General features: G+C 51.0%; 1 protein-coding gene and 1 pseudogene across 1 annotated transcript; both read left to right on the forward strand.

Annotated features, from left to right (window-relative positions):
- Positions 1-4,029: 4,029 nt before the first annotated feature.
- On the forward strand, positions 4,030-9,868 carry LOC127917753 (histone H4-like; annotated as a pseudogene).
- Positions 9,869-10,116: 248 nt separating this feature from the next.
- Positions 10,117-10,877, forward strand: LOC127917766 (histone H2B). The gene has a single exon (XM_052500830.1). It carries the CDS (start codon positions 10,453-10,455, stop codon positions 10,825-10,827), a length of 375 nt encoding a protein of 124 aa, XP_052356790.1. The 5' UTR covers positions 10,117-10,452; the 3' UTR covers positions 10,828-10,877.
- Positions 10,878-10,978: the final 101 nt, after the last annotated feature.

A 10,978-nucleotide genomic window follows, 5' to 3' on the forward strand; every position in this document is an offset into this window, starting at 1 on the left:
TGAACACACACTGCCTGGGTCATGGGTTGGGATGGAGGACGGGGGGGCGTCAGGAGATGAGAGGACGTCCCCGCCGGTGGAGATGGACCAGGGGAGCATCGGGTGAGTCTCCTGTTTTTTTTTGGTTTTTGGGGTTTTTATTTGTTGTTAATAATTAAATGAATAGTTCGGTTTCTTTTTTAGTCTAAATGTTAGGGGTTAAGGAATAATGTTAAAAGGAGGGCGGTTTTTGTTATTTAGAGGGTGTGGGGTTTGATTTCTGTTTTTACAGGAGGTTCACCTGAGGGATGGTGGGGATGTGTGTAGATTTAAGAGGGAGTGTGTGACGTAGAAGTCCGTCACTGGCCGCGGGCAGCATTTGGTTCTTTAACGCACACACATATTCATCACTCCTCCCTGCGCCATTATAAGATAAGTTAACAATGTGGGTCGACACACAAATTAACTTCTGTCTTGGTGCATGCATTTTATACTTATCAATGTTGTGGATGAGCGCATTGTTTGTTTGTTCTGTTTCTCTCTCTCCATCTCTGTAGCTTCCGGCTATGCTGGAAAAGGACCCGAGCTCAGGGAATTGGGTTGGCTTTATAGTGCCTGTCCCAAATGGCTCATTAATGCACATGGGCATATTGAAAGATATTGTCAGTAGTGATGTAATGTTGTAAATGTTATGTTGTGATATTGTTTAAAACCGTGTTGCAATGTATATCCTTTAGTATGTTTAGTTCATGGAAAATGTATGTTTGTATTATTAATTGATTAATTAACCAGGGTTAATTGTTCTGAGGGGAGGGGCTAGCCCTACAAAAGGAGCCTCTCTTTCAGTCATGGGGAGGTTATTTTTGGATTGAGCTGTGGATGGGGCAGCATTGTTTTTAAGCTGTCCCATAAGGTAGACGTTGATGGCAGTACTGTTGTTTTTTTGTTCCGAATTCACTTGTAAATAAACACCTTTGCACAGAAGAACTTTTGCGGTTCCGCCATCTTTTATTTTGATAGAGGTTAGGTTATCCAGTTTAGCCTTCTGGCCTACTCTACGTGACATATGGTGGCAGTGGTGGGATGGCGTACCGCAAATCAGTGAATTCCAACAAGAGAGGTAAAGGAATGCGTACAGGATTGCGTTCTCAGCAACAGCATCAACTGTCAGAAAAGGTACCTGAAGTTGAACCGGGGTGGAATACCATGGAATCGTCTGGTGAAGAAGAGGTCAAGTATGAGAAACTAGGAGCCCGACCGTGGGGCCAAAGACAACCAGAACTGGGTGAGCTGCTGACTGAAGGAGCAGTTGGGGGACCAGAACCACACCCAACCATGGTAACCCTTTTTCAGCAACTTTTCACCTGCCTTGAGAGGAGGGACGAAGACCTCAAGCAGGAGTTACGTGGCCTACGCCAATCTATCCTCACAGCTCCCCACCAGGCGGAACTCGTCAGTGAGAGCCCAAGATTGGGTCTTCCAACACCAGGACGACAAAGGCTCGATGCAGCAGGAACTTCAACTCCACAGCAGGCACCCCAAGCAGTAATGAGGCCAGCACCAGGAGACCAGTCCAGCAGTGTTAACGTCCATCTTCCAGCATTCCTGAGGAAGGAGCCAAAGATGCCCTCATACCAGCAGGGGAGGACATTGAAAACTACCTGCTGAGGATTGAGCGCATGGCTAAGACGTGGCAGTGGCCTGAGGTAGAGTGGGCCTGCAGGCTTGTCCCATTGCTCACGGGCAAGGCCTTAGAGGCTTACACAGCAATGGATGAGGGCTGTCCAATGTCTACAAGGGCTTGAAGGAAGCGCTGCTGGTGAAGTTTGACATCACACCGGAAACCTACCGTCAACGCTTCAGAGCTGCATCAACGCCATCGGGTGAGTCGCCGACAGAGACGTACCACCGCCTCAAGGGTCTCTACCGACGATGGGTTCGACCGGGGGGAGAAGACACAGGACGAAATCGGGAGGTCATCATCCTCGAGCAACTTCTACAAGTTCTGCCACACGACATTCGAACCTGGGTCCGAGAGCACGAGCCCAAGGACGGGCTTATGGCGGCCAAGCTTGCCCTGCAGTATCTTAATGCACGTAAAGGGGGCCCACCACAACCTGCAGCACCCGCTCCAAGGAGTCTCAGAGACACAAGGGACATCAGAAACGCCAGAGATGGTGGAGGTAACTCTGGGGGTTATGTGTCTGGGAGGGAGGTAAGGGATCATGCAGTTCGCTCTGATGGGAGGGGTCTGACCTGTTTTTACTGCCGGCAGCAGGGGCACAAAGCTTCAATGTGTCCGCTACGTAAATCCAAGCTCTCAGGTTACTGTTATGTACCCAGAGAGGGGGATGGTGTTCAGAATAGACAGACTCTGGAAGGGTCATGCTTGGTACCTGTAAAAGTGAATGGTAAAAGTCTTACTGCAATGATTGACACCGGCAGTTCCCTGTCATTGATCAGAAAATGTAATGTACCTGTTAATGACATTGATTATGGTCATCAGACACTGATCCAATGTGTTCATGGTGACCAGTCACAGCAGCCCACAGCTGAGCTCACAGTTGATATTCAGGGTCAGAAATACCTCCTCAAAGTTGGGGTAATGGAGAAGCTACCTTTTGAGATGATTTTGGGGAGGGATGTGCCTGTACTCTCTGATCTGTTGGGAAGTGTGGGGGGTCAGCTATATGAGCAGTCAGTTTGCCAGTCTGATGTTCAGATGGCATGTTCAGTTGTCACTCGTGCCCAGGCCAAAGCTGGTTTACAACCTCTGCCTGACTTGTGTGATAGTCTGTGCGAGGGGGGAACCAAAGGGCCCAGAAAGTCACGCCGCCAGCGGCGTCTTGAGAAGTATGTGGGAACCCCTGTACCTGTTGCTGATGTGTCTGGGTTAGAGGTGCAATGGGATGTTCCACAAAATTTTGCTACACTGCAGAAGTCTGACGCAACCTTGAAATGTTTGTTTGACAAGGCCTTAGCTGGGGACAGTCAATCTTCATGTGGGGGATTTACACAGTAGACAACACATACTCTACCTTGGGTCAGAGGCAGATAGCAGGAAGTTGGTGGTGCCATCTACCTGTAGACCACTTGTTCTCAACCTTGCACATACAGTTCCATGGGCAGGCCATCTAGGGCAACATAAGACCTATCTTAGGCTAGGCTCCCGTTTCTTTTGGCCCTCCATGTATACTGATGTACAAAAATACTGCAAATCATGCCCCATGTGCCAGAAAACCAGTGCTGTCCGTAGGTCTGAAAGGGCTCCTCTATGTTCACTGCCTGTTATCTCTACCCCATTCAAGAGAATTGCAATGGACATTGTTGGACCCTTGGAGAAGAGTAGTGCAGGTTACAAGTATATATTGGTGATCTGTGACTATGCCACCCGGTTCCCAGAAGCCTTCCCACTCCGTTCCATAACCACTCCAAAAATAATCAGTGCTCTTGTTCAGCTCTTCTCTCGTGTAGGAATCCCAGATGAAATCCTGACGGACCAAGGGACAAACTTCACCTCGCGACTGATGGTTCAACTCCACCGACAGCTGGGCATTAAAGGTTTGAGGACTACTCCCTACCATCCCCAAAATGATGGGCTCGTGGAGAGATTCAATCAAATGCTCAAGAACATGTTGAGGAAGTTTGTGGCTGACACTGGTAAAGACTGGGATAAGTGGTTACCCTTTCTGCTTTTTGCTTACAGGGAGGTGCCTCAGGCATCGACAGGTTTCTCGCCATTCGAACTCCTCTATGGATGGCCAGTGCAAGGACCATTGGACCTGCTGAAGAAGTGCTGGGAAGGTTCCCAGTAGCTACCTCAGGACAGGGGATTGTCCAGTATGTCCTCCAGATGCGAGACAGGTTGGAACGGTACCGAGAGGAAGCTAGAGCAAACCTTCAGCAAGCCCAGAAGGCCCAGAAGAGAGGCTATGACCAGCACGCTCGCCACAGAGAGTTTGAGCCAGGACAGAAAGTCCTGCTCCTCCTTCCTCGTCTACCAGCAAGCTCCTTGCGCAATGGCAAAGACCGTACCTAATCGGGAGGAAGATGGGCCCAGTGACCTACGAGGTGCTGCACCCGGACAAGGGTAAGAAGAAGCAAACCTACCATGTGAACCTTCTCAAGGCCTGGGAGGAGAGAGAGGAACTCTCCAAAGGAAAGTCCTTTCTGGTCCGCAGAGTAGAAGAGGATGAGTCGGATGGGGTCACAGAGGCATGGAAAGAACGAGCAGAAGTCATACTGGCTCACCTGGAAGAAGACAAGCAAGATGAGCTGAAGCAGCTGTTTGGCAAGTATCCGGCCCTCTTCAGTCAGAGACCAGGAAGAACCAAAGTCCTAGAACACGCCATTCGTTTGAAACCTGGCCAGAACCCTGTCCGCCAGCATCCTTACCGTGTGCCTGAGAGGCTGGTGGTAGCCCTCAAGGTAGAGGTCCACACCATGATAGAGATGGATGTTGTCGAGCCATCTTCAAGTGAATGGAGCAGCCCTATTGTCATTGTCCCAAAGAAGGATGGCTCTTTGCGCGTCTGCATGGACTTCCGTAAGGTGAATGCCATCTCCCAGTTTGATGCCTATCCCATGCCCCGCATTGACGACTTACTGGAGAGAATAGGTAGAGCTCATTACATCACCACATTGGATCTCTGCAAAGGGTACTGGCAGGTGCCCCTGGATGAACAATCCAAGGCCTACACTGCATTCCGGACGCCAATGGGCCTGTTCCAGTTCAAGGTCATGCCGTTTGGCCTTCATGGGGCCCCTGCGACTTTCCAGAGGCTGATGGACAAGGTCCTCCAGGACTGTGACGATTACTGTGCTGCTTACTTGGATGACGTGGTGATCTACAGCCACTCCTGGGAGGAGCACATACAGCATCTTAGCAGAGTCCTGGGGAAGATCCATGAAGCAGGCCTCACGCTTAACCTCCTGAAGTGTGAGTGGGCGAAACAGGAGACAAAGTACCTGGGTTACCAGCTGGGTAAGGGTGAAGTTCGGCCTCAGGTGGAGAAAGTGGAGTCCATCAGGAATAGCCCTCAACCCAGAACCAAGAAACAGGTGAAGTCCTTCCTAGGTCTGGCAGGGTGGTACCGGAGATTCATTCCACAGTTTTCGACCATCGCTGTCCCTCTGACCAACCTCACTTCGAAGGGGGCCAGCAACCCTGTGAAGTGGACTGAGGAGTGTGAGGAAGCCTTCATGACACTGAAAAAACGACTGTGCTCATTCCCTGTTCTCCAGACCCCTGATTTTCAGAAGAGATTTCTCGTGCAGGTGGACGCTTCGGCTGTAGGAATTGGAGCTGTACTGGCCCAAGGGGAGCCAAGAGAAGAGCTTCCTGTGCTGTACCTGAGTCGGAAGCTGTTGCCCAGGGAAACCAGGTATTCTACAATCGAAAAGGAGTGCCTGGCTATAAAGTGGGCCCTAGATAGCCTCCGTTACTACCTTCTTGGGAGGGAATTTGACCTGCACACGGACCACAGAGCACTGACCTGGATCCAGACCATGAAGGACCGGAATTCTCGTGTGACCAGGTGGTATCTGGAGCTCCAGCCCTTCAGGTTCTGTGTCCGTCACAAGGCAGGAAAAGAGAACGTTACTGAAGACTACCTATCAAGGCTCCCGTACATGGTCGCTTCAGGAGAGGAGGAAGGTAATGTGACGTAGAAGTCCGTCACTGGCCGCGGGCAGCATTTGGTTCTTTAACGCACACACATATTCATCACTCCTCCCTGCGCCATTATAAGATAAGTTAACAATGTGGGTCGACACACAAATTAACTTCTGTCTTGGTGCATGCATTTTATACTTATCAATGTTGTGGATGAGCGCATTGTTTGTTTGTTCTGTTTCTCTCTCTCCATCTCTGTAGCTTCCGGGTATGCTGGAAAAGGACCCGAGCTCAGGGAATTGGGTTGGCTTTATAGTGCCTGTCCCAAATGGCTCATTAATGCACATGGGCATATTGAAAGATATTGTCAGTAGTGATGTAATGTTGTAAATGTTATGTTGTGATATTGTTTAAAACCGTGTTGCAATGTATATCCTTTAGTATGTTTAGTTCATGGAAAATGTATGTTTGTATTATTAATTGATTAATTAACCAGGGTTAATTGTTCTGAGGGGAGGGGCTAGCCCTACAAAAGGAGCCTCTCTTTCAGTCATGGGGGAGGTTATTTTTGGATTGAGCTGTGGATGGGGCAGCATTGTTTTTAAGCTGTCCCATAAGGTAGACGTTGATGGCAGTACTGTTGTTTTTTTGTTCCGGAATTCACTTGTAAATAAACACCTTTGCACAGAAGAACTTTTGCGGTTCCGCCATCTTTTTTATTTTGATAGAGGTTAGGTTATCCAGTTTAGCCTTCTGGCCTACTCTACGTGACAGAGTGGGATAAGGGGGAATCTTTTTGGGGCATAGGAGGGGTGCACTCAACAGGAGTAGGGATTTTGTGTGGGCATAGAGAGGTTAAAATAGAGAACACTTTTGTAATAATGCAGGGTAGAGTTTTGGGGATAGATGTTAAGTTTAGAGAAGCTAGATATAGGTTAATTGGGGTGTATGGGCCACAGGTGGCGGCAGACAGGAGGGAGATGGCGGACTGTCTGGCGCCCCTGTGTGTTACAAACAGGCACTTGGTGATAGGAGGAGACTTTAATATAGATTTAGGGGTAGGCGGTGATAGCAGTGCAGGTGCCATCTCTGGGCTAATGGCTTGCCATGGTCTGGTTGATGGTGGCCTGCACACTACTCCGGCAATGGTCGGTCCTACATGGCGCAACTCCAGGGGGGTTGCGCGGAGGCTCGACTACATTTTTGTATCCAGGTCTTTGGGTCAGTTGTCTGGGCGGCTGTTGCCTGTTTTCTTCACGGATCACGACGGGGTGTTCCTGCAGGTGGGGTTGCCAGTCTGCCTCTTCGGTAGGGGGTACTGGAAGTTAGATCGGGATATACTGGAGGAGCAAGCTTTCGTTGAGGCTTTTTTGTTTCTTTCGGAGGCTTGACGGCCTCCGGTCCATGTGCGAGGGGTGTTAGAGTGGTGGGATTTAGTTAAGGGGAGGATAAGGGCTTTTATAATAGGATATTGTAGAAGGAAAAAAGGGAGGAAAGGAGGGAGGTGGATCGTATCCAAAGGTTAATTGAACTCGAGTACGAGGCAGGCAACCTCGGCGGGTCGATTGACTGGGAGAGATTCGCAGCCCTAAAGGCGCAGCTCAGGGAGCTGCAGGAGCAGAAGGCTCGAGCTTTCCTGGAGCGTGCGCATAGTGGCTTTCTAGAACATAATGAGACTTGTTCCGCTATGTTCTTTAAGTCGGTTAGGGCCAGGCAGAGTAGGAAGGTAATGCATGGAGTTAGGGAAGAAAATGGTAGTATAGTAAGTAAACCAGAGGAAATGGTCAGGGTGACAACTGATCATTTCCAAGGTTTATTTAAGGAAAGGGAAATAGATGTAGAGCAGGGAAACGTGTTTTAGAACACTTGTCCCGGCGGTTGCCAGAGGACATTAGAGACGTGATGGAGGCCCAGATCTCACTAGAAGAGGTTGAGAGCGCTCTTAGGAGGATGGGAAAAGGGAAGGTGCCTGGGATGGATGGGCTGCCGGCTGAGTTTTACCTCAAGTTTTGGGGTATACTTGGACCAGTGGTTCTCGAAGTCTTGAAGGCCATCCTTGAGACGGGGGTCCCGGGGGGATCAATGGCTGTTGGTGTGCTGTCACTTCTTTATAAGAAGGGGGAAGCAACTGACCTTGGCAACTGGCGGCCATTGACCATGCTGTGCGTAGATTACAAGATTCTTGCAAAGGTTTTAGCAGACCGGTTGCGCACAGCCCTTCCCTACGTCGTCCACGAGGATCAGACGTGCGGGGTAGAGGGCCGCTCTATAAGATGGAACCTACAGTTGATCAGGGATTCCATCGCTTGGGTTGAAGATAGAGGGCTGCCTTTAATGGTAGCAGCGCTAGATCAGGCGAAAGCTTTTGATCGCGTGAATAGATCTTTTCTATTCAGGGTGTTAGGTAGATTAGGATTTGGGGAGAAGTTTATAGGATGGATCCGTACTTTATATGTCGGAGCGGGGTGTCGAGTTAGTGTAAATAGTCACTTAGGTGACGTTTTTGACCTCTCGTCTGGGGTCAGGCAGGGATGCCCACTCTCGCCTCTCCTCTTCGTTCTGTACATGGAGCCCCTGGGGGCTGCCATTAGGGCAGACACAGGGGTGGAAGGCTTGTTGATCCCTGGAAGTGGTGGGCTGCGTGTTAAGATGACGCAGTACGCCGACGACACTTCCTTGCTGTTGTGCAAGGACTCGTGCCTGACAAGGTCCCTTGCCATCTTTGGGGATTTCACCCGAGCGTCGGGAGCAGTTCTGAACCATGCAAAGTCTTCCGTCAAGTTTTTCGGAAGATGGTGCGGTAGAACGGATGTGCCTGGGGGTTATCTCTCTGTGAAGGGGCCCTGAGGATTCTCGGGGTTCATTTTGAGACCTCCGGCTCAGCGACGCTAAACTGGAACATGCGTATCGCAGTGGTACAGAGGAAGCTAGCAATGTGGAAGGCTAGGTATTTGTCTTTTATGGGCAAAGTCCTGGTCCTAAAGGTGGATGTGTTGCCGTCTCTTTTGTATTTGGCGTACATCTACCCATTGCCGGCTTGTCTGAGGAGGCCTCTAGTGAGGCTTGTGTTTCAGTTTATGTGGAGTGGCAGGTGCGAGTGGGTCGCCAGGGCACGCATGGTCTGTCCCATCGGGGAGGGAGGTAGGGGGTACCACATTTCCCCCTCAAGCTGGACTCAATTTTGTTTCTTTCTTGTTAGCGGAGCTTGCTCAGCCAGTGATACACCCGTCCGGTTACCTCCTGCGGGTGTTCTTCTCGTATCAGGCGAGAAGCGTAATGGTGTGGTCTAACGCGGGTCCTCGGGCGGAACAGCTGCCGTGGCACTTTGGTCATGCGGCCAAGTGGCTGCGTGCGCACCCGAGGTTGAAGTTGCCCGAGTAGGTTTAGACCACAGGCACCTGTACGAGGAGGTCAGGCAGGCAGAGAGTCCTGCGCCCGTAGCGGGCATCTCGTCAGTGGTCTGGGAGGGTGTGCAGGCGCGGGGCCTGGACAACGGGCTCAAGGACCTGAATTGGTTGAGCCTTCATAAGCGTTTGCCGGTACTTTCCATCTTATACCGGTATAGTTTGGTGCAATCCCCCACCTGTCCAAGATCCTCTTGTGGCAGGGAGGAGACTGTGCGCCATGTCTTCTGGGACTGTGCCTTTGCCGGACTAGTCTGGGCTAGGGCACGGGTGATGCTAGGTGTGGTTAGGAGTGATTTTGTTTTGACATGGGCTAGGCTAGAGAGAGGCGTAGGGAGAGCAAAGGGAACGGATAGGGACAGGTTTCTGCTCTGGCTTCTCATGAGTCTCTTTAAAAAGGGACTGTGGGAAGCCAGGAAGAATTTAGTCAAGACAGGGAGAGATTGGGGGTGGAAGGGATAGTGAGAAGGGTGGAAGGTGATTTGAGGGGGAGGATGAAGAGTCTGGAAGAGGTAAAGGCGGCAAGGGACTCGGAAAAGGAGGCGCCAAGCGTCACCGTAAGGTTCTCCGCGATAACATCCAGGGAATCACCAAGCCCGCCATTCGCCGTCTGGCTCGCCGTGGCGGCGTGAAGCGTATCTCCGGGCTGATCTACGAGGAGACCCGCGGTGTCCTGAAGGTGTTCCTTGAGAACGTGATCGTGACGCCGTCACCTACACCGAGCACGCCAAGAGGAAGACCGTTACGGCCATGGACGTGGTCTACGCTCTGAAACGCCAGGGACGCACCCTGTACGGTTTCGGCGGTTAAACGCACTCTTCTCGGAACGTCAACATCCCGACTTGAACCCAAAGGCTCTTTTAAGAGCCACCCACATCCGCTTCAAAAGGGCCAAATCCATTTGTATTAAACCATGAGCCACTCAGTGGACGGGGAAGAAGTGTTTATGACAGGAGGCTATGTTCAGTACAGTCGTATTAAACCATGAGCCACTCTGAGTGGACGGGGAAGAAGTGTTCATGTATTAAACCATGAGCCAGAGTGGCGGGGAAGAAGTGTTCATGACAGGAGGCTATGTTCAGCGCAGGCTTTGCGTACAGTCGTATTACGAGACACCCGAAATAAAGGCACCACGGCTGGTAAATCCCCACCAAGTCCAAAAAGGGGGGCTTTATTTCTGGCCATTGCATGGGTATTTTTTTTTAAACACACCATTCCCCACCAGTGACAGAGCATAGGCTATGGAATAAGGGGGACAGGTCTTTGTTAGGGAAGCAAGCCTCTGAGTGGAAGGCTCTTATGCGCGCTCAGCTCCACCGGGCAAATGGCAGGGGCGCCTATGAGAAAGCAGGGGTGTGTCCACGGCCGGCGAATTAGCTTAGCTTCGTCTTCATAAGAGGGAAAGGGCTCTCCGCCCCCTCATTCGTTTGTGAGAAGCAACGAGACATCAGCGTCATGCCCGAGCCAGCAAAGTCCGCGCCCAAGAAGGGCTCCAAGAAAGCCGTCACCAAGACCGCAGGGAAAGGCGGCAAGAAGCGCCGAAAGTCTAGGAAGGAGAGCTACGCCATTTACGTGTACAAAGTCCTGAAGCAGGTCCACCCCGATACCGGCATCTCCTCCAAGGCCATGGGAATCATGAACTCGTTCGTGAACGACATCTTCGAGCGCATCGCCGGAGAGTCGTCTCGCCTGGCCCACTACAACAAGCGTTCCACCATCACCTCCAGGGAGATCCAGACCGCAGTGCGCCTGCTGCTCCCCGGAGAGCTGGCCAAGCACGCAGTGTCCGAGGGCACCAAGGCCGTGACCAAGTACACCAGCTCCAAGTAAACAGCGCATTTGGAGTGCTGTAGTAACCCAAAGGCTCTTTTAAGAGCCACCCACCCTGTCAGTGAAAAAAGCTAATCCATTGTGTGTGTGTGTGTGTGTGTGGAGGACATGTTAGAGTGTTGTGTCCAATTTTGGGGGGGGGGATAAATAA

Source organism: Oncorhynchus keta, unplaced genomic scaffold (assembly GCF_023373465.1).
Source record: "Oncorhynchus keta strain PuntledgeMale-10-30-2019 unplaced genomic scaffold, Oket_V2 Un_contig_12027_pilon_pilon, whole genome shotgun sequence".
NCBI classification, from domain to species: Eukaryota; Metazoa; Chordata; class Actinopteri; order Salmoniformes; family Salmonidae; genus Oncorhynchus; species Oncorhynchus keta.